The 27129-nt window shown below is 44.7% G+C and overlaps 1 protein-coding gene across 10 annotated transcripts in view; it reads right to left on the bottom strand.

The window, feature by feature from the left end:
* LOC134212018 (dual oxidase maturation factor 1) overlaps nucleotides 1-27129 on the bottom strand; it is a 317312-nt gene that overhangs the window by 10624 nt on the left and 279559 nt on the right. For all 10 annotated transcript variants that reach the window (XM_062689506.1, XM_062689499.1, XM_062689509.1 and 7 more), the window contains exons 7-8: nucleotides 12437-12791; nucleotides 12169-12380 (exon numbers count right to left, since the gene is read on the bottom strand). In XM_062689506.1, the coding sequence (XP_062545490.1) occupies nucleotides 12169-12380; nucleotides 12437-12791 (567 nt within the window). The remainder of the gene's footprint in view (nucleotides 1-12168; nucleotides 12381-12436; nucleotides 12792-27129) is intronic.

Below are 27129 nucleotides of genomic sequence, written 5' to 3'. Positions count from 1 at the left end.
GCAGAATAGAGGCCGATGGATAGAAAAAGGCCACCGAGGATGCCGAGCACCGAAACACATCTGGATAAATTACTCATTGCTCTAACAGGAAAAAATGCCCGAGACGAAGAAGACCGGCAGCAGGGAGCCTGTTTTGGGCTGTAGCTGCTCCAGCAACCGGGAGTTCTTTAGCGAGATCGACCAGACCGTGAAGCACGATGTTACGTTGGCGGATAGCTCCGCCGTGAAATCCGGTGTTGGTGAAGTCTCGCTGAAATGTATGGCAGAGTGAACGAAGCGTTAATGCAAGATGTGTTGTATGACACGAAACTGAACAGCAGAGTTTTCTCTGTGCGGATGTCAGCACAGAATGGACTGACTGTGAACCTTGTGGAGTCGAAATGCCAAATTATACCAAAGTGAAAGTAGAAGCCGTTGCAGCACTTCCTTGAAACCTGTATGCAAGTAGCGAAGAGCTTGAAAACAAGTGCCGGGGGAGAATAAAAGCGGAAACAGAGTGTTGGACGGGAGTAGAAATGGATCGGGGTCGGGTAAGCGATCCACGCTGGAACTCCGAACGATAAGTACCCATGCAGAACGATGTGTTGATTTTGTGTTTGTGAGGAAGAGTGTGAGGAAGGAGAGTGCGAAAAGGAACTAGCGATTTAAAGATCGGTACGTGCAGCTGCAATTTACTTAACTTTATCGGAAAACATGGAAGTTCAAATGAAGAAATCAGCCGGGTGGCATCCCTATCTCACACAATATGTTTGTTTTGCAGCCAATAAATCAATAAAAGTGCACATCGATGAAAACAAAGAGCCATCTGTCAAACGCGTCAATTTTTCTGTGCTTTAACAAAAGTGCTATAAAGTAAAAGTGCAATTCAAAACACAGTTTTCCACGCAATTAAAGTTAATTTCGTTTCACTATTTCGAATAACAAATGGCGCGTAAGTATTATCAATGTGTGAATACGTTTTCAACAATATAATGTGACAATATAATGCTTGAAAAGCCATAGATATGGCTCGCAGGGGATGGTCCATTCGGAAATCTGCTGTTTCGTTTGAAGCCACGGTTCGTAGGAAGCCGAAACAACAGAAGAGTCGGGTAAACCGACGGTGTTGACCGCCGATGAAGAGAAGGTAATCATAGAATGGATTTGTTTTCGGCACAATCGGGGCTTCCCAGTTGATGCACAGCGTCTGAAAACTTCTGTGGCTCACTTCATCCTAAGTTCCGGCAAAAAGAACCCTTATACAAAAAGGATCCCCGGCTGTAAGTGGATGAAGCTATTTCTACAACGGCATCCTGAAATCTAACGTAGCGTGCAAAGTTTTCTGCCAAACAACGCACGTTTCGGAAAAACAAATTATAAAATGGTTCCGTGAAATCGACCTTTTTTCATAAACGAAAGTTGTATCACATTCTTCATCCTTCGTAGCTTAGTTGGTTAAAGCACCAGTCCAGCGTACTGTAGGGTCATGGGTTCGAGTCCCATCGAAGGGAAAGTGGTTACCTCCAATACATTTTCCAAATCAATATCTTCCACATAACGTACATATTCACATATGAGTTTTCATAACATTGTAAATTAACGTCCAAGTCGGGTGGTTTAATCCCCGGAAATAGGCAATTACCTTTGATTGAACATCACATTCTTGTTAAGCCTTAATGCATTTTCAATATGGACGAGTCTGCTATTCGGATGGTACCTAGAGATGTCGTAAAATCCCGATTAATCGATTAGTTACTAATCGATTACTCTTGATTCTTGTCGATTATTGAATCGATTAATCATGGTATAGTAATCGATTCAAAATTAATCGATTATCACAACGATGAATCAAAAAATTAATTTGCGACATCTCTAATGGTACCGACAAAAGAACAGGTTTTTGTGAAAACTGGTGAAAAGTATGTTCATACAAATAATGGAAATTCGGAAACTCTCGCTTCACCTATGATCTTATTCCCGTATAAACAAAGGCTATCCTCAAAAAATAGAAGAAGTGCACCACTGGGTTGGTCCATTGGACGCAATGAATCAGGATGGATGACACGCGAAACATTTTTGAATTATTTGAGACTATTAATTTTTGTCGTAACAATCAAATCACGTTGATTTCTTTGTTTCCAAGTGCAACGCACCTGCTTCAACCGTTGGATGTGCCCTTTTTCAAGCTTTTTAAATTTCAATGGAACAAACGTTTAATCGAACATCGAACTTTTCACGCCGAAGAATCATTGCCGAAACATGCAATTGCACTACTAATGATAGTAGGTAGATGATATGGGAAATCTGAAAAATGTAACTTATGCATGGATTCGGGAAATGTAGTAATGTGCCGTGGAATCCAGGTGCAGTTAATTGCCGAATGCTGTTGCAAACCTCAGTTGGTTCTGGCGACATTTCGGCTATCTGTGTAGAAATAGTGCACGACAGGCACAGTGAAGCTAATGAGGCGAAAATATGCTTGAGACATATTGAATTCAAATTCAAGGTTGGACAGCTGGAAATATTTGAGAAACATCAATTGGATTTAGTCTGGCCGGGTCTTCTTGGTGACACCAACTTGTGTTCTATGTTTGGCAGGTGACTAAACGAGAGGTGTTCGCGATGGCGAATATGACGCAACCCAGCCTAGCATCGCTCCGCATTTCAACCCTGTATAGCAATTAAGTTCTCTTTTATTTCCCTTTCCTTTCCCATCCCATCGTTAAGCAAAATCCACACACACCAAAGCCGAGTAGGCCGCGGGTGTACAGTCACCTATGACCACCAACTTTTTTTTGCTTGCGTCATGAAAGTACAGTACCGATAGAGCGAGGCCGCTGATTGGCGGACCAATCAGATTTTTCGAATACATTTTTTCACCTGCGGCAACTATAAAAGAGTGTGAAACAGAATTTCTTGTCATTAGTAAATCGTAATCTGCACAGTGAAATAAAGATTAAAACGAAACCTGGTCTGGATCATCATTTCAAGCTGAGCCCTGAGGATTGCGGCAGCTGCTGCACGTCTGGTCGCTGAAAGGATTTTGCCGCAATTTGGTTCTGTTGCTTCCCGTTCCCGCTTTGCCTGCAGCAACCGATTTCCTCCGAGGGATTTGGCCGCTGCTCAGTAAACCCTCTGCTGGTGTGATTATCGCGGATGTACCGCTGGAACTAACGAATGCCACAATTTCTCGCTGCCTTCCCCCTTGAAAGAGTTATCGGCCATAGTTCTTATCAGAATTGACCACTAGGAAGGCAGACGATCGAAGAGCTAGTTAGTCCTGTTTGAGTTTTAATAGCAGAAGGGTTTCTGAGTCCGGCATTGTTGATGCTGGGGATCAATCGGTTGGCTGCTCCGTTGCTGTGAAAAGCTTGCGTTGGCGTGTGTAGCCAACATAGTGGTCCGTCCGAACCGGATGAAGAGAAACGAACAGAACTACAGTCCAAGTGAAATCGCAGTACAGTTCGAAAAAGTGTTGTGATCTTTTCGATTATTTTCGACTGCAACTGCTTGTGAAAAGAAAGACAAGAGAACATGGAACAATTGTGAAGAATGTAGCACAAAAGTGAGTGATTTCCAAAAGAACACTGGTAGCGTTTCTGTGATCGAGCAGTGTTATCATCGTGTGCTTCGTGACTGTTGCTCTACCGTAGCAGCATTTCCCCCATCCGATGACACCAATACCACGCACACCAGAGACATCAAAGAAATCGAAAATGGAGGATGTCAAAACATTAGTCCATCAGCGTGGCCAAGCGAAGGCCAGTGTTACCACCATCGTCAAGGCACTGGAACAGGCGGAGGATGATCCGAGCCAGGTGAGTCTTCCGATCCTACGAGTATATTCTAAAAAACTTGAAACGTTTTATAATACGTATGTTGCCTTCCACAAGGAAATTCTGGCAAATACCCCATCCGGAAAGCTCGATGAGCAGGATGGGAAACTTTCCGAGTTTGAAAATCTCCACACTGATGCTATGATTCGTGTGGAGACACTTATCGAATGTTTGACCAAACCTTTTTCCGCTGCTACACCAGCTGCAGCACAATTGAATTCTCCTCAAGTGATTATTCAGCAACAGCCACTCAGGGCGCCAATCCCGTCCTTTGACGGGCGTTATGAGAATTGGCCCCGTTTTAAAACGATGTTCCAAGACATCATCAATAAGTGTTCCGACTCCGATGCAATAAAATTGCATCACCTTGATAAGGCGTTAGTTGGTGCAGCAGCAGGTATTATTGACGCAAAAACTTTGGCGGACAATAATTACTCTCATGCTTGGGACATTCTCATAGAACGGTTTGAAAATAAAAGGGTGATTATTGACACCCACATCGGGGGGCTTTTGTCATTGAAAAGAATGAGTGGGGAGTCTTATCGGGAGCTACGGGAACTGCTAGACACGTGCACTCGGCACGTAGAAGGGTTGAAGTATATGGGTCAACCAATCGATGACACATCTGGGTTAATCATAACAAAAATACTAACATCTTGCCTTGATCCCGTTACTCGGAAATACTGGGAACGTTCTCTCACTCACGGTGAATTGCCTAATTTCGATGATACATTGCAATTCCTCAAAGAGCAGTGTCGTGTTCTCGAAAGATGTGAAACTGATCAACCCGCTGTCGCAAAGTCCTCTGTTGGTAGGTCGATTCAACCTGCGTCAAAGTCAGTAAACGTCAAGGTTCATGCATCTACTTCCGCGGAAAATGGTGAACCGTGTGTGCAGTGTGGTGGTAATCATTTTAATTACCAATGTTCCGAATTTCGCAAATTGTCAGTATCAGCTCGAATTGCAAAGGTGAAAGAGTCTCGAATGTGTTTCAATTGTCTTCGACGTGGCCACCGGTCGTTGAACTGTCCATCTAAGGGTAGTTGCTCTAAGTGTCACAAGCGACATCACACTCTTCTGCATGAGGAGGGGCAGAAGCAGGATAGCCCCACACAATGTGTAGCAAAGCCACCAGAACAAAATGTTTCGGTTCAAGCGTCTTCTCCTAATGATCCACAACCATCTACTTCCGATAGTTCCGAATCCACGAATCTTTCTTCGACTTGTTGTTCAGCTGTTCTTCCAAATGTACTGCTTCTCACGGCCGTCGTGAATCTGTTAGACAAAACCGGTTGTGTTGTCCGTTGCCGAGCGTTTTTGGACTGTGGAGCACAAACAAATCTCCTTACTGCTTCAATGTACCAAAGGCTAGGAATTGAGGGTACAACAGTTAATGCGGAAATTGTCGGCGTGAGCGGTGCCCGCAGTAAGTCAACACGGATGGTCGAGGTGAACGTCCACTCATTGCATACCGATTACAACTCGTCGTTGAAATGTCTTGTCACACAGCGAATCACGAATCCTCTTCCATGTAAGTCCGTAAACATTTCTGGATGGAAAATCCCCTCAGGATTTCCATTGGCTGATCAAAGTTTGGTAGCCCGGCAGAAATAGATCTGTTGATTGGAGTGACAGAATTCTTCCGTCTATTAAGACCAGGACATCTTGTCATCGGCGAAGGCTTGCCGCAGCTACGCGAAACTGAATTGGGTTGGGTGGTCGCCGGTGAAATCCAAGACGAGTCGTTAGCTGTGGTGAATTCGCAACTAGTGAATTCGGTTACTATCGAGACTCTGAATGAAGCAATAAAGAAGTTCTGGGAGATTGAGGAAGTGGACAGTCTAACGGCTCATTCGACGGAGGAACAGGAATGTGAGGAATCGTTCCGCCAGTCGTACCAGAGAGATTCTACTGGCAGATTTGTAGTGAAACTCCCGTTTCGAAGCAACTTATCCCAGCTTGAAGATAATAGATCTTTGGCTCTTCGTCGTTTCATCTTTCTTGAAAGACGTTTACAGAAACAACCTAGCTTGCGAGTCCAGTACTCATCATTCATTGATGAATATGAGCGGTTGGGGCATTGTAAGGAAATACGTGAGTCCGAGGATCGCCCTAACACGGTGAAATATTACATGCCTCACCATGCCGTGCTTCGACCAGATAGTTCGAGTACCAAACTAAGGGTTGTATTTGATGCATCCGCCAAATCGTGTCCCACTGGTACGTCACTCAATGATGTGCTACAGGTCGGTGCAACTGTTCAGAGCGACTTATTCAGCATTTTGCTGAGGTTCAGAATGTACCGTTTCGCCTTCACCGCTGATATAACGAAGATGTACAGACAAGTTCGTGTTCACCCAGAACAGACCTCAGTCCAGAGAATTTTCTGGCGTGCTAGCCCAACTGAAAGGCTTCGAATCCTGGAATTGCAAACCGTCACATACGGGACCGCTGCAGCTCCATTCCTGGCAACCCGTGCATTAGTCCAACTTTGTGAGGATGAAAGGTCTGAATTTCCTCTGGCGGCGCGCATAGTACTGGAAGATTGCTATGTCGATGACATAATATCAGGTGCTGATTCAGTTGAGGAGGCTGTTGAATGCGGCAAGCAGCTTAAATCTATGCTAGAGAAAGGAGGATTTCCAGTGCACAAGTGGTGTGCGAATACCGAGCTGATTCTACGAGACATTCCGGAATCTGAACAAGAGAAACTGCTTCAACTTGATCAACTGTCTACTAATGAAGTGATTAAAACGCTTGGGTTGATATGGGATCCACTTACAGATGAATTCCTGTACGCTACTGACAACTCTTCAGAAACCACACCTGTTACCAAGCGAATGGTATTTTCGAAATGTGCAAAGTTGTTCGATCCAGTAGGTTTTCTCTCTCCTATCGTTGTGTTGGCAAAACAATTGATGCAACGTACATGGTCAGCTAAAATTGATTGGGATTCTCCTTTAGAAGGGAACCTACTAAATGATTGGCTGCGCTTCAGTGAATCTTTGAAAGGAGTAAGAGAAATAAAAGTTCCAAGATCTGTTGTTGGTTGTCAGTATTCTTCTTTGGAACTTCACGGCTTCGCTGATGCTTCAGGGTCAGCTTACGGAGCCTGCCTTTACATCCGATGCATTGGTTCTGGGGATGAATGTTTTGTTCGGCTGCTGTGCAGCAAAAGTAAGATTTCCCCTCTTCAGGAAATTACGATTGCTCGAAAAGAGCTCTGTGCAGCATTACTGCTTTCACGACTTGTCCACAAAGTAGCTCCCATATTGCATGCCAACGTGTCAGGCATTCACTTGTGGTCAGACAGTCAAATAGTACTTGCATGGTTGCGGAAACCTCCCGCAATGCTACAGCCGTTTGTTCGGAACCGCGTCATCGAGATAATCCAAGAGAATCAACATACGCAGTGGAGCTATGTTCGGTCGAAAGAGAACCCGGCTGATGTAGTATCACGAGGTCAGTCTCCTGATCATTTGAAAGGAAACTCGTTATGGTGGAATGGTCCAGCATTTCTACATTCGCGCGATTATGAACAAATTGTTCTGGAAGAATTACCCGATTCTTATCTTCCGGAAATAAAAACCTCCGCTGCAATCGCAATTACTGTCATGAATCTCGACGATCTTCCGCTATTCAAACGTTTTAGTTCTTTCCGAAAGCTCCAGCGCGTCCTTGCCTACGTTCAACGTTTCATAAAAAACTGTCGAGATAAGCTCAATCGTACAACCGAACCGTTTCCAACGATAATAGAGCTCAGAAGATCGCTACATACGATAGTAGTGTTGATTCAACACGAGACCCTAATGAAAGAAGTACAGCGTGTAGAGCAAGGTGAACCTTGCCGGAAAATCGGCGCGTTAGGTCCTTTTCTACAAGACGGAGCTGTGCGAGTTGGAGGTCGACTCCAGAATTCTTGTTTGCCAGTGCAGACAAAACATCAGTACATACTTCCACAACATCACATAACAGACCTCATTATTCGTGCATATCACGAGGAAAATATGCATGTGGGCCCGACAGGACTTCTGTCTGCTTTAAGGCAACGTTTTTGGCTTTTGGGGTCCCGATCCGCTGTTAGGAAAATAACAAGGCGTTGTGTGCAATGTTTCCGGTCGAAGCCGAGGGGTGTTACTCAGTATATGGGAAATCTGCCTTCAACGCGAGTAACATGTAAAGCTCCTTTTGAGATCACAGGAGTTGATTATGCGGGACCTTTTCTCGTAAAGCAAGGAACGAGAAAACCTGTGATCGTGAAGGCATACATATCAGTGTTTGTATGTCTAACAACAAAAGCAGTTCACATTGAACTTGTTTCGGATATGACAACCGTTGCGTTTATAGCAGCTCTACAGAGGTTTGTTTGTCGGAGAGGAGTTCCACGTGAAATACACTCTGATAATGGAACTAATTTTCGGGGTGCTAAAACAGAGCTGCATAATCTTTTCACGCTGTTCCAAGACCAAGTTTCTGTTCGGGATATTAATTCCTTTTGTCGATCAAAGGAAATCATATGGCACTTCATACCCCCAGAAGCTCCAGAATTTGGAGGCCTCTGGGAGGCAGCAGTGAAAAGTACCAAATACCATTTGAAAAGAATTCTCAAAGAAACTCCATTGACTTTTGAGGAGTTTGGCACGTTACTTGCACAAGTAGAGGCCATTCTTAACTCGCGTCCGCTTTTTTCGATCTCTGATGATCCTTCTGACGGTGATGTGATAACTCCGTCACACTTCTTAATTGGGCGACCCATGAATGCAATTCCGGAGCCGTCGCATGAGTCGATAAGTGACAATCGTCTAACTCGCTGGCAGCATTTGCAGAAGATAAGAGATCATTTTTGGAAATCATGGGTTAGGGATTATTTGGTTAGCCTTCAACCAAGAGCAAAACATTTTCTGCGTGCTCCAAACATTGCTCCGGGACAGGTTGTTTTACTGGAGGATAAGAATTTACCTCCACAACAATGGAAGATGGGCATTATTGTGGCGGTTTACCCTGGAAGTGACGAACTAGTGAGAACGGTAGACGTTCGCGTAGGGGAATCATTGTTTCGAAGACCTATTAATAAACTTTCTCTCCTACCCATAGAAGATAATCAGTCATCGGACAAGGATGCCACGACCACCCAATAGACGCCATCACTTGCGCGGGGGTGTATGTTCGCGATGGCGAATATGACGCAACCCAGCCTAGCATCGCTCCGCATTTCAACCCTGTATAGCAATCAAGTTCTCTTTTATTTCCCTTTCCTTTCCCATCCCATCGTTAAGCAAAATCCACACACACCAAAGCCGAGTAGGCCGCGGGTGTACAGTCACCTATGACCACCAACTTTTTTTTGCTTGCGTCATGAAAGTACAGTACCGATAGAGCGAGGCCGCTGATTGGCGGACCAATCAGATTTTTCAAATACATTTTTTTTCACCTGCGGCAACTATAAAAGAGTGTGTGAAACAAAATTTCTTGTCATTAGTAAATCGTAATCTGCACAGTGAAATAAAGATTAAAACGAAACCTGGTCTGGATCATCATTTCAAGCTGAGCCCTGAGGATTGCGGCAGCTGCTGCACGTCTGGTCGCTGAAAGGATTTTGCCGCAATTTGGTTCTGTTGCTTCCCGTTCCCGCTTTGCCTGCAGCAACCGATTTCCTCCGAGGGATTTGGCCGCTGCTCAGTAAACCCTCTGCTGGTGTGATTATCGCGGATGTACCGCTGGAACTAACGAATGCCACAATTTCTCGCTGCCTTCCCCCTTGAAAGAGTTATCGGCCATAGTTCTTATCAGAATTGACCACTAGGAAGGCAGACGATCGAAGAGCTAGTTAGTCCTGTTTGAGTTTTAATAGCAGAAGGGTTTCTGAGTCCGGCATTGTTGATGCTGGGGATCAATCGGTTGGCTGCTCCGTTGCTGTGAAAAGCTTGCGTTGGCGTGTGTAGCCAACAAGAGGCGAGGCTATTTTCAATTTCTCCAGAAGACGCTGCCGATGGATTTTAGAGTTTTGAGGATGATGGTATTCTGGGTAAGTTTTAAGCTGGAAGCAGAAAAATTGAAACTCACAAATTGAGTTTCAGCAGAACATCAACAAGCAATGGCGGCATGTAAAATGTTTGATTCAACAATTTCCTCAATGACACCGGATGACGTTTCGGTTACTGTTCGCAATGAATCTCTCTCAATAGATATACCGGAAGAACGAGAAGGGCGTGATATGGAAAATCAGGAATGAATGTTAGACAGAACGCAAAGCTTCTGTTTCCATTTGGTCCAGTATCGTCCAAAAGAAGGGACATTTTGTATTCATTCAACAAAACCGTACTACTTCCTACGCTCAAAGTCACGCAACATTATCAGAAACGACCACGTCCTCCTGCTGACGCTACTAGCAAAGAGTACAGAGCGTGGTTTGATAAATTACAAGCAAAAAAACGACAGGATGGATGGAATCGGGAAGATAAAAAAGCAGCCAAAATCGCAGTAAAACTCCTTGAAGATACGTCTAAAAATGACCCAAAAAAGACTAAAATTCTTATTTGATTTAATGATTCATGCATAATGAAGTAACTACCACATAATGAAGCTCTACCACAGATCAGGTGTTCGCCATACGTCAGGTATTGCAGAAATGCCGCGAATACAACGTGCCCACACATCATCTATTTATCGACTTCAAAGCCGCATATGATACAATCGATCGGGACCAGCTACGGCAGCTAATGCACGAAAACGGATTTCCGGATAAACTGATACGGTTGATCAAGGCGGCGATGGATAGGGTGATGTGCGTAGTTCGAGTTTCAGGGGCATTCTCGAGTCCCTTCGAAACCCGTAGAGGGTTACGGCAAGGTGATGGTCTTTCGTGTCTGCTATTCAACATCGCTTTGGAGGGAGTAATACGAAGGGCAGGGATTGACACGAGTGGTACGATTTTCACGAAGTCCGTCCAGTTATTTGGTTTCGCCGACGACATTGATATCATGGCACGTAACTTTGAGAGGATGGAGGAAGCCTACATCAGACTGAAAAGCGAAGCTAAACGGATTGGACTAGTCATCAACACGTCGAAGACGAAGTACATGATAGGAAGAGGCTCAAGAGAGGTCAATGTGAGCCACCCACCACGAGTTTCTATCGGTGGTGACGAAATCGAGGTGGTTGAAGAAATCGTGTACTTGGGCTCACTGGTGACCGCCGATAACGATACCAGCAGAGAAATTCGGAGACGCATAGTGGCTGGAAATCGTACGTACTTTGGACTCCGCAAGACGCTTCGATCGAATAGAGTTCGCCGCCGTACCAAACTGACTATCTACAAAACGCTTATAAGACCGGTAGTTCTCTACGGACACGAGACCTGGACGATGCTCGTGGAGGACCAACGCGCACTGGGAGTTTTCGAAAGGAAAGTGTTGCGTACCATTTATGGTGGGTTGCAGATGGCGGACGGTACGTGGAGGAGGCGAATGAACCACGAGTTGCATCAGCTGTTGGGGAACCATCCATCGTTCACACCGCGAAAATCGGAAGACTGCGGTGGGCCGGGCACGTAGCCAGAATGTCGGACAGTAATCCGGTCAAAATGGTTCTCGACAACGATCCGACGGGAACAAGAAGGCGAGGTGCACAGCCGGCAAGGTGGATCGATCAGGTGGAGGACGACTTGCGGACCCTCCGCAGACTGCGTGGTTGGCGAAGTGCAGCCATGAACCGAGCTGAATGGAGAAGTCTTTTATGTGCAGCACAGGCTACTCCGGCCTTAGTCTGATGATACATAAATAAATAATGAAGTAATTATACATAAACAACTAAAATAAAATAAATCACAGCGGATGTATTATCGGCATTAGTAAAGTTTCAAAATTTAAGAAGTTTGAATGAATCACCAGAAAAGTTACTAGATCCTGAAATCCGTTCGGAGTTTGGATACCGGAGATTTGTTTCCGTTCCGTTTCCGAAACGTTTTCTGCAATTGGTTTAGTAAAATATTTCTTATGTGTGAATGCAACGCAGATCAACGGAAAGCTAAATATCATTTTCAAGTAATATAAACGAGATGAAAAATTTAATATACAATATGAAACAGTAGATGCTTTTTGAATGAACCGAATTACGAAACATGAAATCGACGAAATGAGTTTTATGCTTTTGTCCAATTGGTACAGGTGTGGTACGTTACAGCTCCAAATGACTGAAAAATCAAACATTTGATAATCAATAGAACCAAACAACATTTCGTTGGTTATCCGATAGAACCACACCCGATCCATAACAGCTCGATACGGATCGATCGGATAGCAACGAAGTTATCACATTGCAAACACAAATATTAACAAATTAATGAATGTTCAACCTGCAACCAGCACAAGCCAAAAGCACCACCCTAGCCGAAAACTGATCCGGCCTCCTTCGATGAAGATCGTCAACGGTTGCTTTGGTAGCATCTGACTATAGCCAACGCTGGCCCCTATCAGCAGACCTCCGGTGAGAGTCATCATATAGGCCCCATAACGTGGCACAGCCACCAGCAGCAAGTTCATCATCAGCCACGAGGCGAAAGATGCCCTACGGGAAAAATACGTTAAAAAACATACTTCACTTTAAGCTAACAGAAAACTTGCCACAACAGTATGCTAGCGTAGTAGCCAGCTGCGCGATACTGTCCACCCCAGCAGAATCCTTCCTGGCCCAGACTGAAATATTCCGCTACGGTCAGAATTGGATACGGCAAGCCACGCTGCAAAGCGTTTTTGTACGAGTTGCCCATATCATTAGCCTGTTCCCAGCTAAATCGTTCGTTGAAGTCAATGTCCGGGGTGGACCAGTTGCCAACTGGCAGAGCCGCCAGCGTAATGTTGATGTGCATCAGTCCGATGTGGGCGCCCAACCGAGCCGGAAGCTTTTCCCGCGAGAACGCCTTGTATGGGGCGACGATAGTCGATTGAGCAACATGCCAACCTGAGCCTAAACGGGTAACTGCAAGATAAATGACAATCCATTAGTCAATTAAAATTTCAAGTGTGTGGAGTGGAGATAAAAAAGTATTTGAAGCATAATTGTGTGATAACAGATAGAGCAAGTGATGTATTTTGAACGGATGGAGGATATTCGCCTTCCTTTTGTATCGAATGGCTGCGAGGTTCCTCCATTGTATGTGCATTTGAATTTGTGTATAAAAGGGTTAGGAATATTTTACTACCGAACTATTAGTTGCCCCATATTGTTTTGCTTCATAATGTATTTTGTATTGTACAGGCGGTGGCGTATTTGTCATAGTAAATTGTTCTTTCATCATGACTTTTAGAGTGATTCAAATTTTGAGGTCTTTAAAATTTAAAGGCTCCCTCAGACCTCATCGATTTCATCGCCACGACGGCGATAATTAGTCGCTACGATTCTATCGTTGGGTCACTGCAGGCAGGTAATGTTCCATTTACGCTTCCAACGGCAACAGAATCGCAGTCGCCAAGCGATAAAATTGCGTCGCGCGTGTTTTGGGGAACCTTAAACGGTATGGTCGTTCTTATTTTATAGCTAATGCTGTTGAAATTATAGTGTGCATATGAGATTTTGTATGAACATAACTTCGTAGTACGAGATAGGCAAAAAGTGGTATCCCAAATGTGCTAGGTTCAGCAAACTTGGTCATCGGGAACTGGAGCCTGAAAATCGACCCGATCCAGTCATGGGCGCCAGAGCTATGGCCATTTGTTTTCGCGACATGTCCTACATTTCTTTGGTGACTGCCTGGTGCAAAGTTGGCTTATTCAGTTTCAGTGCGCTGCGGTGGTAGAAAGACAGCGAGGACAGAGGAGACGCACGGTAGTGCTTAAGTGAAAAACAAAGCTCATAGAGCGAAGGAGGCACATGGTACACGACACCTCGTCTCACTGAGCGATTAGGTGAGAAAAAGACTTGTGCGGTAGTGAAGTGAGAACGGTTTTTCGATAGTGCGATGAAGACGCATGGCAGACTGTATCTTGCAAACTAAATTGCACTAATAGCCACTAGGTGGAGAAAACTTGTGCGGTAGTGAAGTGACGAACCACCCACCGTCCGTTAGGTTGGGTGGTCGCGTGCGGTTGTGTCCACAAGTAGTCTAAATGAAAAAAATATGCATTAGTTAATCAAGATAGCTAGTTGATACCATTCAAAAATTTTCAAAAATCTCTATCATATTCATAATATTCACATTTCAAAAAAGTGGTGATATTCTGTTGCCGGAAAACTCATGAGGCAAAACTCCTTTTAGCTGGCAGCTCCTAGGGAACAAAGCAACACGCGTCGGCGAATCAGCATTCTGGTATGGATAGTGGGTGAAGACGCAAGTACATTGTAGGTTAGTGCCACTGCGTTTTGCCTCGCCAAAATGTTTCTGGGGCATCTTCCCCTAATGGTTAATCCACCGCATATGGCCGGGATTCTGCCAAATAGCACCAAGCGCCAACCAAAAAATTCCCATTTTTCTGCCCAAGCTTCCGTCTATAGCGTATGACACCCCGTCCCACTCCCATCCTGAGATCGTAGTGTGCGGCGTGCGACGGGCGAATGTGAAAATTTTTGACGGCTAAATTTTTTCCTCGTTTCGGCTGATGGTGCTATACAGGTATGTTCCGTTTTTATCAACACGGTCCGTGAGTTTCAGTTGATAAAATCGGAACAGTGACAAAATCGGAATAATTTTCTTAGACAATTTTTTTTAGCTAAAATTTTAGTAAACATGATTTATTGCTGGTAAAATGTGATATTTTTAGGTTCTAACATTTTTAAATGCTAAAGGACTGTCCATAAACCGCGTGAACATGCTAGTGGGTGGGAAGGGTTAGTGAAAAGACATAGGAAATATTTATTTATCACCACTGATGACTGGTTGAGATTCCTGACAAGTAAGGAGTGCATCAAGGGAACGTCCATAAATAATGTTACGAAAAATTAACCATTGTCAATCCCTCCTCCATTCATTGTCCCACTTTTTGTATGAAATTTCATATAAATTGATATGAGTAGTTACACTTTTAGAAACCCTCTCCCTCCCTCTCCTCCACGTGACGTAATTTATGTACGTTCCCTAAGATAAGGTGGCATCTGTTGATAACATAACAATAAATTTGAAAATATTTGACCTCCTCAACCCTTTCAGGACGGATGGGTCATATATGCCCAGCGTTTGAGATTGGCTCTAAAAAAACTACCGAAGACAGCTAGGTCCCCAGTTTCTTCAGCAAAAATGTTCATTAGGATGTCGGCTACCCAGGAAGAATCTTGGAGGTCAAGGTTGACTATACCCTAAAGACCTAGATATCCAAAACCTTGGGAAGATTTTGCTTCTGACAGCTTGCACATGAATCTGAAATATTTGGATCCTATACCACATTGTTTAATCAATCTGAACACTCAATCAAGTTTAGTCATCTTGATCGTTGAGACAGTGATCAGTTTTCGGGAATACGAGATGCTCAAGGTTCTCCAAAACGTTTTCGAATTCAGCTTTTTTTTTCTTCCTAAGCAATGGAGGGGGAATCTGCTCAACAGACATCCTGGGTTGTCCAGGAAGTGCGGGGTTAGGGACCACCTCCAACAGCAAACGAGGGAGGCAGGACTACATCCCCGACCCGCTAAACCGTTTCCATTGCCGCCAAGCTCATAGTCCCTTCGGTACTGCCGCAATAACTAAGGAATTGTATGTGTCGAGCAATTTAGTTGCGGATTGTTTTGTTCATGCGTATAACGTCCTTGGATGATAACATAAAACAATACGACTTCCAGAATATTTTAGCCAACCGTAAAGGCCTGCAATGGCTAGAACAAGTGATGATTGAAGTCATATAAGCTAAATGGTTTCACTAGGGTATCATATCTAACATCATTCATAAGTTGGATCATTGGATAGGTCAAAGCCGTTTTGAAAATTCGGTAGTGAAATGATCTGAGATCCATGACGTTTTGAAGAGATGTGATAAAGTCGGTATTGAGATGAGGAACATAAATTCTTGGAAAATTGTTCGAAAAGACTATCAAAGTAACCGTAAACATATTTTTGTATGGTATAATTTGTTCCAACAATTCGATATCGAGTCTTAGAACATCAACTCATGGAGGATCCACTGTAGCTTGTAAAAGAATTAAGTGATATCCTACCAGCTCGATGGAACTGCTGGAATGTTTGTGATGTTATGCACGGATATATCATTTAGGACTTAGTTGAACGTGTAGATTACATGTTTGGAACTCAAGGACGTTTTAGAGAACAGAAAAGATCTGTAGTAGCTTGTAAAAGTAATAAGTACCATTCTATCGGCTCAACGGACCTGCTGGAATGTTTAGCGATATACAGGTACATCTTTCAGGACTAGATCACAGGTTGAGCAACTAGATCACAGGCCTGTAGTAGATTGTAAAAATTATGAATGAAATACTATCGGCTAAATTGATCTGCTGGGATGTTCAACGATGCATGGATACATCGTCCAGGGCTTGGTTGATAGGGTAGATCACATGTTCTGAACTGATTTGAACTCAAGGATGTTTTGGAGAAACTAAAAGGCCTATAGCTGCGTGTAAAAGTAATGAGTGAAATCTTATCGGCTCAATGTACCTGCTAAGATATTCAACGATGCACGAATACGTCGTTCATCGCTTTGTTGATCGGGTATATCACATGTTATGAACTCCAGGGCATTTTGGAGACCCTAAAATGGTTTACGTTTATTCAAAACTCGATCAATTTATGTCTTATAATCACATAGATATTTTTGGACATAAATCCCAGCTCAGGAGATTTTGTTTGTAGACATATTTCCTAATTCATTCGAGGATATGTACTCCAGAACAGTTTGGACGGCCTAGAACATCCGAAAAAGTTCCGGTTATATCAGAACGCCAGATAACAATGTAATCCTTCGTCCTGAAGTAATAAAGTGCAAACAAACCCGCATCTTGTCTCTTTTATTTCGATGGGGAGAAGACGGCAAAGAGAAACCTTGTCTTGTTAGTTACGGCTTTTTTACCGCTAAATAGTGCTTGAAATACTATAAATAGAACATTTGGCCAGATACTAACCCAAGTTATTTGATTTTAAATGCTAAATCTCTAAAAAACTGATTGAATTTTCTTGTTGATAAAAACGGAATAATTTTGTTGACGAAATCGGAGCGTGATAAAATCGGAGCGTGACAAAATCGGAACGTGATAAAATCGGAACATAACTGTACCAGAAAAAAAAATATTTTCCTTATTGTTCGCTTCGTGTGTCCGTGATGTTATTTTAAAGTGTAAAATTTACAGTACCTAATCGAATTCGGTGTCCTTAAAGGGTTTTGCATGGTGTGAATAAGGACGGTTTCGGATTTAACATCGTGATCATAATCGGATGGTTTCGAACACTTTTGTCTTCTCCGAGAACAAACCCCGAATTCACGCCACAGAAAATTTGAAGCATGCTTATACTACTTGTACGAAACCAGAAAAATGAATCATGCCAAAAATGAAGATACCACCTTACCATCGATGACCCTTGCAACGTTGACCTGGTGCAGCAAGAAGAGTTAGCGGAAGAAACTCTCAGAGAGCTGATATAAATGCTAGAACATCCCAGCATGGACCATAACGAACTGTTGGAGCTGGCCGAAAAGGCAACAACGCAACAGGTGGGACAGCCGATCGACGGAAGATCCGATGAAGTTCCAGTATATCAGGGAGGCTTCATGGCATATGAGTATTTATTTATTATTGCTTAATATTTTTTAATAATATGCGAAACAAGCATACACATATGTAGGTTTGGTTGTTAATGACGGCTTCAACTGACAGCTTACCAAAAGTAGCTGTTGGGCTCGTTGGAGAGGTGCGCTTTTTTAGGTTATAGGATATTATTTCATCTCGTTGGTAAGATACAACAACTATTTAAAAATATATGTATAATGAATTAAACTAAATGCGCGCTGGATTCAAAATATATTATATACATTTTGAATCCGGAAGTTTGATTATGATACCTTTATCCATTTGATAAACGGTAGCATAACCAGGCGGGGCTTACTGTTAGTGATAGTGACCTCGGAGTGGACATGAAATACCAGGCACTCTGAAATGGGTCACTGGAGCTGCAGTAGAGCTAGCACTTTCTAACTCCCGGATTAAATCTGACTGTTTTAACAGACAGCTTTCTTCCATAACATCACTGCCAGACAGTGGGGGTTAGTTTGTACACACACACACACACTGATTAGATTAGAGCTCTGTGTGAAGGTGAGATTCAGAAATGCCAACCGCAATGAAATCAGATCTCTGTACAAAAACGAATTCGGAACTCATAAAAAGAAGCAAAAATATGTTTGAACTACAGTACCGATGCATGGTCAAAATCAGTATTATCCCACTTATTGTTGAGCCGAAACTGATAGAGGCCTTACATTAAGCTTGAGAAAATATCTGAATAAAAAACGACTACTTCATTTCTTCTCAATAGAAATGGAGCAGAAAGACATGCACTAAACAAATGACAAGGGTGTTCGCTCTAGCGAAAAATCCTATGACGCCATTCTTTAACGACAATCATTTGGTCATCGCTCTTCGACGTGCAGTATTTACACGTTGCCACTTTGGTGGTGGTGCGACTCGACTCAAACCAGCCCAACATGAATGCCGACGCCGTCATGTCTCGCAAGCCGCGATGAAAAGTACAGTCGACTGCATCATTCCATCAAAGAGCTACCGAGGAGCCAATCAATCAAAAGCTCGCTTACGACGACCAATCAAAATAAGCCATCTATATCAAATGTACTTTTTTTTTTTGTATTCAAATTATTATAAAAGTAGACGTAAGAAACAGATTTCGTTCATTCGTTAATTGTACCTCAAAGTGTGCGGAATAAAAACCAAAAGTGAAAAGCCGGAGTTTTTTGTCATCAATCCGAGGAAGAACCCCTTCGCCAATCGGTCCAACAGTTCCAGTGCCACGCCGAAGCCATTACTAGTTCCTTCGTTCAACCAGTGGATTAGCTCGCTCACTTAATGGTAGAGTTAATTAGTAGCTCTTTTCAGAGCTTATTTTAAGAGTTAATTAAAATAAGCGACGCTTTCCACTGGGCGAACAGAAGCCATTTTATCGTGCTGTGGACCATCGTTCGTGTGGTTTTCGTCGACCATCTCAACAGTAGCGTCGGTAGCGTACCGGCTTGCATTGTCGTCATTCGTGCTTGTGTTGGCAGCAAGCCGACTGCTTCCCATCATTTGTTTATTTGTTTACTTGTTTATTTGTTTATTTATAATTCATCTGACATTCAACAGTCTTAATGAATAACATGAATATTAGCTTAAATTAGGTTCTGTCTTTTTAATCTATTCACGAACTGGGATGTGGAAATTCCGAAATCGAATGCAGCTTCAATCGATGAAAACAAACGAATCATGGTACATATGGGCTGGTTATAATCAAATAGAGTGCGATGAAATCCAGTGTGCAGCAATGTCCGCTGTCTCAGCATTCTACCAGGTACGCGAAATCCAATCAACGAAAGGAGATGGGAGCAATCGATTTCTCCATTCAGCAACTTTACAATAAAAGTAGCCTGCTGAATTTTCCGTCGCCGATCCAAGGTATCAAGACCAAGCAATTGGCATCGTTCGGGATAGGCAGGAAGATGCGCAGGGTCCCGCCACGGAAGATGTCTCAATGCGAGCCTGATGAATCGTTTTTGGATACGTTCGATTCTCAGATTCCATGTTACGTCGTTTGGCGCCCATACAATGGATGACCTTTCGAGAATTGGCTTTACAAGGGAGCAATACAGTGCCTTTAGACAATGTGGACCAGTGAATTCCTTTGCAATTTTAGTCACAAAGCCAAGTTGACGATTGGCTTTGGAAATGATCGACGCATAATGGGCGTGAAAACTGAGCTTTGAATCCAATACAACGCCAAGATCTGTTATGTGGTCCAACCTCTTGAGGCAGCAGTTATCGATGCAGTAATCAAATATTAACTGATACTTAGAGCAATGGAAAGTCATCATAGCACATTTTGGAACGCTGATCACAAGCTTATTTTCTGGACACCAGAGAGCAAACCTATTAATCAGCGTTTGTAGATGAGAGCAGTCTTCAATACACCGCACTGCCATGTATATTTTCAGATCATCGGCATAAATCAGCTTGCATCTAAATCCAAGAGAAGTTGCTACGTCGTTGAAAAATATGACAAACAGTAACGGTCCCAGATTGCTTCCTTGTGGGACACCTGAAGAACAGGTGAACGGTGAAGAAATACCAGCTCCGTACTTAGCTCGCAGTATTCTGCCAGACAGGTATGATGTTAACCATGCAACGAGTCTATCCGAAACGCCCAATCGCGACAAATTCCGAAGGAGTATCTTGTGGTCAATTTTATCAAAAGCCGCTTTCAAATCCGTATATATAACGTCCACCTGCGCTTTTTCTTCCAATGCTGTCATACAAGTAGTCGTGAAATCAAGCAAGTTTGTACTAACGGATCTGCCGGGCATGAATCCATGTTGCTCGTTAGAGATATAAGCCTTCGTTGCGCGCAAAACGTAGACACTAACCATGACTTCAAATAGCTTTGAAGCGCACACAGACTAGTGATTCCACGGTAGTTTTTGACATCACGACGATCTCCACTTTTGTGTACCGGAAACATATAAGAATGTTTCCAGCACATGGGAAAAACCCCACTTTCGAATGATTTGTTAAAAACAAAGGCAAGCGGTTCTGCAACAGCAGTAGCACAGCGACGAAGTATAGCAGCAGGAATACCATCCGGCCCAGGAGAAAAGGAATTTTTCAGCTTTTTAGCGGCTTGGATGACCATAGCAGGAGATATTTCAAAAGTATTCAGATCCACAGCGTCCAATGGAACGTTTGTCATAGCAAGCTCAGCCTCAACATCAGATGATTCCGTCTAGAAAACAGATGCGAAGTGTCTGGCGAATAGATCACACGCTTCAGATTCACTTGTCGACTCATTATCCTCATAAACTATATTAGGAGTGACAGACGTATTCTTCCTCTTACTATTAACGAAGCTCCAGAAAGATTTAGGTTCACGACGTAAATTATTCTGCACTCTTAGAACATGACTTTTATACAGTGCAGCATTCAACCGTCTGTAATCGTCACTACAGCGTTTGAAATTCAATCTTGCAAAGGTTGAATGATGAATTCTCAAGTAACGATGCCAACGTCTTCGATTGCGTAGGATCGAAGGGATAGGATCATCGTAGGGAACGGAGGCCGACACGATCAGCACTGGGACGACAGTACCTGCGGTGTTGCGCATTCGTGTGTTGGCAGTGAGCCAGCACAACCTCATCGTCTTCGTCGTCGCTTACCCAACATTGGCAGTGAGCCAATCGTTGGGTTCAAGCAGTGGGTAGTGACGTCATCGTGTTTGGTCGGCAGTGTGCCGGTCAATAGGTGCTGGCAGTGAGCCGGCATAGCTGCGTCGTCATCATTAGTAGTGTGCGTGTGCGGTAGTAGTGGGATGTGTTGTTAGTGACTACCTCCAACCTTTATCGATCCCTTGTTGGCAATGAGCCAACACGGGTATACTACAAAAGTTCAATGAAATGGACGCAGTGGTTAATCCCGAACAAAAAAAAAAGAAACTGCCGTCACACGCATATTTATCCCATGTTTGCTGGGATTTCCATGTACATGGGACAGTTATGCATATAACGGCAGCAAAGTCAGTCGGAGTTGGATTAGCTGTAATTATACCAGGAATCAGCAGGTCTTTGGTAAAGCTGATTTTTTTAAATTCGATTCTTCATCATCCCTGTTCGATGCATAGAAGAACCTCAGTCGACCAGTGGCCATAGACCTCCAGCGTAATATCGTCAGCGAAGCCGACGATTACCACGCCCACCGGGAACTTCAACCTCAAGACACCGTCGTACATGACGTTCCATAACACCGGACCCAGAATGGAACCTTGCGGAACCCCTGAGGTTAAGTCAACGCACTTCCGACCCGCCTCCATGTCGTATACCAGTACTCGATTCTGGAAGTAGCTTCCGAGAATCTTGTACAGGTACTCGGGAATTCCAAGACGCAGGAGCGCATCTGCAATAGCTGCCCAACTGGCACTATTGAAAGCATTCCTCACGTCGAGAGTCACTACTGCACAATAGCGAACTTCCCTCCTCTTACGCTGGATAGCTATCTCCGCGGATTTGGTAACCGACAAGATAGCGTCTACGGTCGACTTACCCTTTCGGAAGCCAAACTGGTTACTCGATAGACCATCCGCACCCCCGTGCGTATCAACAACCTGTTGAGGATGATCTTCTCGAGCACCTTCCCCGCCGTATCAAGCAGGCATATTGGTCTATATGCCGACAGGTGCCCCGGTGGTTTTTCCGCCTTTGGCAATAGGACCAAGCTCTGCCTTTTCCATGCTTCAGGGAAGAATCCCTCGTCAAGGCATCTCTGCATGACAGATCTGAACATCTCAGAAGCCTCAGCAATGGCCGCTTTGATGGCCAGGTTCGGAATACCATCTGGTCCTGGCGCCTTACCTACACTAAAGGACTGTGCAATCCCCGCAAGTTCCGCCACAGTTACTCTTCCCTCGTCGGCCACCCTGGCCCCTGGTAGCTCCACAAAGGGAGGCCAGGGACTTGGGTCGTGACGTGGGAAGAGCCCCGAGATGATCCTCTCCACCATATTTGGAGACCGCTCTGTAGGGGCCATCACCCCACGTGTCTTGGCCATTACGACCCTATAGGCGTCACCCCATGGATTCGCGTTGGCACTTTGACACAGGCCTTTGCTTGATCTAATCTCAGTCTTCAGAGCGGCTCCAGCAGCCACGAACGCCACCCGTCGTTCAACACGCTCCTCTTCTCCATTGCTGGAGTCCACCAGTAAGTCGGTGGCCTCCCATTCCTAGGGTGGACTTTCCTAGGCATGGTGGCATCGCATGCACGCGAGAGTACTATTACCAGCTGCTCGCCGCTCAGACCGAGAGTATTGTGCTCGCGGCGGAGCGCTTCCTTAAACACCTCGTCGTCGAAGTATGATGTCTTCCACATACGAGGGCTAGGTCTCGCCTCTTCTTCCGTCAGCTGAATGCTGGTCATATAGTCGATACTGTAGCGAACCGCCAGGTGGTCGCTGTGAGTGTAGCCATCATCTACCCTCCAGTTCGAACTACTCGTTTGGCCAGGGCTCCAGAACGTAACGTCGATAATCGACTCGGCCCCGTTCCAGCTGTAGTTACTTTTGATACCGACATTAGCCAAGTCCACATCCAACATGGCCAGTGATTCCAGCAGGATCTGCTCCCGTTGATTCGTGGATCGGCTTCCCCATTCCACGGCCCAAGCGTTGAAGTCCCCCGCTATCACCACCGGCCTACGCCCCATCAAGTTAGCCGTCAAACAATCTAGCATTTGATCGAACTGCTCGATCGACCATCGAGGAGGCGCATAGCAGCTGCAGAAGAAGACCCCGTTGATTTTGGCAATGACGAAGCCCTCGTGTGTCGAAGACACCAACTCTTGGACTGGGTATTTCCCCGCCGCCATTTTAGACCCATCGGTGACCCAATTACCGTTCCTGGCGGGTACCCGGTAAGGATCTGCTATGATGGCGATATCCGTCCCCCATTCAGCAACTGTCTGACACAGCAGTTGCTGGGCTGCATCACAGTGGTTCAGGTTTAACTGCGTTACCTGCACTGTGATTTTGCAGCACGCTTAAACGCCAGGCACTTCGAGCCTCCCATGGGGTGCTTGCTGTTCGCAGCTTTGCTGGAACAGATCAAACAGTTGGGAGGGTTCGTGCAGCATGGTGCCTTATGTTCCTCTAATCCGCAGCGTCGACAGAGCTTGCTTCTGCCAGGGCCTTTGCAGTCCCATTGCTTGTGCCCCGGTTCCAGGCACTTGAAGCAAACTTCGGGTTGCTCATATATGCCCACAGGGCATACTGACCACCCCGCCTTGACGCTCCCTAACTTGACTACCTTGGAGGCGTCCGCTGCAGATAGCCGAACCAATGCTACCTGTGTCCCTGCCGGACCTTTCCGTAGCCGAACGGCTGCGGTGGACGCCTCCACTTTACACTGTCGCCGCAGTGCCGTGACGAGCTCTTTGATTTCGGTGATCTCGTCCAGGTATTTAACCCTTAGATTCACCTCCGTCGTGAGTGCCCTCACCTTGACCGTCTCGCCTAGGACTTCCTCCGCCAACTTCTTGTAGGCGGCGCCCTTTTGCGAGACGCCCCGCTTTGGCGCGAGGATCGTCTCGCCCGTCCGGGTACGGCGACGCCGAGTTCACCGAGCTTGACGTCACTCCTCATCGCCTTCAAGACGTCCGAGTACTTAGCCTCGTCCATCGTGATGACTAGGGCATCGCCCCTGGAGCGATTGGCGCCTACCATAGACTTCTTACTACCCTTATTCGCCTATGCCTTCTTTTCGGCCCTTGACGTCTTCGGTTTCCTCTTGTTCTTGTCCAGGGTCCAGGAGGCGTCATCCACCTCTATTTCCCTGGTCTGGTGCGGCTGAGATCTCTCAGCCTGCCGTAACCCCTTACCACCGTCTTTCCTGGGTGGACGGACCTTTCCAGGTCCTTCCTCCCCCAGTTTTGGAGGTACCTGGCCGGGGTTCAGCTTACCAGCCCCATTACCATTGTTCGGGGTAGTAACCCTCCGCGTTTTGGAGCGGCCCCCAGGAAGCTCATCTCCTGGAGACTGTCTCCCCCGTTGGAGCAGTCACCCCCGACGTGCCCGCGAATACTTGAGCATCAGTCTGGGTAGACTTTGGCACCACCGTCTTCGCTGGCATGCCCTCGGCCGATTCGACATTGCCCAAATCCGCGAATTCTTGGGCCTCAGTCTGGGTAGACCTCGACTCCACAGATTTCACGGGTTCGCACTTGGCCGTCCCGACCGCCGTTTCCAGCTTGGCGTCCAACATCGACTTTCGAAATTTCAGCAAGCTCCTCTTGAGGTCCTTACTGATATTATGCTTCGATGACGCAAAGTCGATGATGGCGTCCAGCTGTTCCGTCGCCACCTCGAAGGCCGAAAGCCCATCGCGTTTGCGGTTCATCGCTTTCACAAGCCATGGGCCGTCTATAACCTCTACCGGCGGAGCCTGGGAGATGGTTAAGTGACCCACGCTGGCGCTGCGCACTGAGCTGCCGACTATTGCCTCTGGCCTCCTAGGCGGAGACCTGAACAACCCACCTCTTGCGAAGGGGTTGTCGCCTACACTACTACCACTAATTGAAGAATTGACTTGGTTTTCCATTTTGGTCCCACGAGTTGCTCGGGAAAAGAGGTCCACCACGCCAGAACCCAGCATGACGCGGTAAGGGACAATTACTGTGGAGGGTGCCTAGGTACCCCACAGGCTCCGTTAAAGGCCTAGCTTATTATTTCACCCCCCTGGCCATGCATCCCCTCGGCACGGGTCGCTTAACGCCTTGGAATTAGGGGTTAGGGACGATGGTTCCGGTCTAACTCGCAGTGGCCATGGGGAGGGGTCGTCAAGCCCTTGGACAAAGTCCCTGCTGCCCCCATGACATTTACGTTGAAAAGGCCTATTTGTCAAACGACCGTTGAACGAAATTTCGTAACCTCTACTTTTCAAATCGATACTGGCCTTTGAGTCAAAAGTCATCTACCCATATCCCATTGAGCCGAATCGTGTATACGAAACTGTTATAAGGACGAAACTGGTTTGACCAAAAATGCAGTTTGACCTAAAGCGACATACAGACAAAATGGACATTCAGCCGAACTGTTAATTTGGCCGAAAAAATCGTTTAAAGGTAATTTTGCCCGGAAATGTCCTTTCTGTAAAACAAGCCTTCCGGCGAATAGTATTTTTCTGTCAAATAAACTATTCGGCTAATCGTCTTTTTGGAAAACGAGCAATTGAGCCGAACGACACTTTTAAAAGAAGGTTCCAGAAAGGACACCTTTGCCGGCTTTTTCTCAAGAAAATTATTTAGCTTTTTTTTTTATGGAATGTTTTCACTGTCATAAGACGAGTTTATTGCAATTCCCTTTAATTCCACTGTAAGGTCGTAAGGTCGTCTTCAGTGTCTCGTACTTGACTCGACTCGATGGCAAGTACGAGACACTGAAGACGACCTTACTGTTGAGGTTCAAATACGTATATGTAAAAGTAATACGAGGTGGTGGAATTAAAGGGAATTCTACTAAACTCGTCTTATGACGGCTTTTCTGCCAAATGACAATTCTTTCTAAACGGCATTTTTTGGTCAAATGGCCTGTTAGGGCAAACAACTTTTTACAAGTCCGACCAAATTTTCCTTTTGCTTTCAGCTAAACTACATTTTCTGTCAAACCAGTTTTGAGTAAAGGTAAGTATCGACTTAAAAATAGAGAGGCTACGGAATTTTGTTCAATGGTCAATTGACAAAAAGTCTATTTCGCCAAACGAGTGGCCATTTTTGACCATATTACCCGTTCAGTCCGAGGTTCAGTCATTGATATTTGGCCGTATGACCCGTTGGACCAAATGACATTTTCGGCCAAATGGACCATTCTGTCGAAAAACCATTTCGGCTAAACGACATTTTTGACCAACCATCGTTTCGCCAAAAGGCTTTTTCGGCCAAATTACCATTTCTTCCGTCTGTCGCTTTCGGTCAATGGAATTTCCCAAGAATTTCTTATCAAAAATAGAAGGAGTTTTCTAAAGAAATAAAGAAAAAATCCTCGAAAATTCCGAGCATTTTTCCGTTGTTTTAAAGTTGGCTATGCCAAACTAGCCATCTAGTGATGAACTTCTCCCTGCGAAAAAACCACTCTTATAAAGAATAAAAACTAGCCGTCTTAAATAATCTAGACTGACAAAGTCGACGTTAAAGTCACAATGTTCTGGGTAAATTTCAAAGAATACTCAACAGAAACTCAATAAGTCCTTTCCGTGGATATTCCGAATATTTTCCTATAGAAGTTTGGAACAATTTCCCGTGAAAACTCTGAAGAGATTCTCATGTAAATTCCAAACAATTTTCCTTGGTAAATCCAAAGAGTTTTTTTTGGTAATTCCGAAGAGTTCTCGAAACTTGAAAGTAATTCCCGTGGAAAATCTTTAAAAAAAACCTAATGAATATTCTGGAAAAACTTGAAGAATTTTCTTGAATAGTTCATTTTTTTTGGCGAAGCCTAAAACATTCTTCCGTCTTTGTTTTGAAAATATCCAAAATGACCAATTCAGCCGAACGACACTTTTGACCGAATGTCCATTTCGGCCAAATAGCATATTCGGTTATTTTTTCAGCCAAAGGAACTATTCGACCAAATGACATTCTCG

Source organism: Armigeres subalbatus, chromosome 2 (assembly GCF_024139115.2).
Source record: "Armigeres subalbatus isolate Guangzhou_Male chromosome 2, GZ_Asu_2, whole genome shotgun sequence".
Classification (NCBI taxonomy): Eukaryota; Metazoa; Arthropoda; class Insecta; order Diptera; family Culicidae; genus Armigeres; species Armigeres subalbatus.
This window is presented reverse-complemented; position numbering and strand designations above follow the sequence as displayed.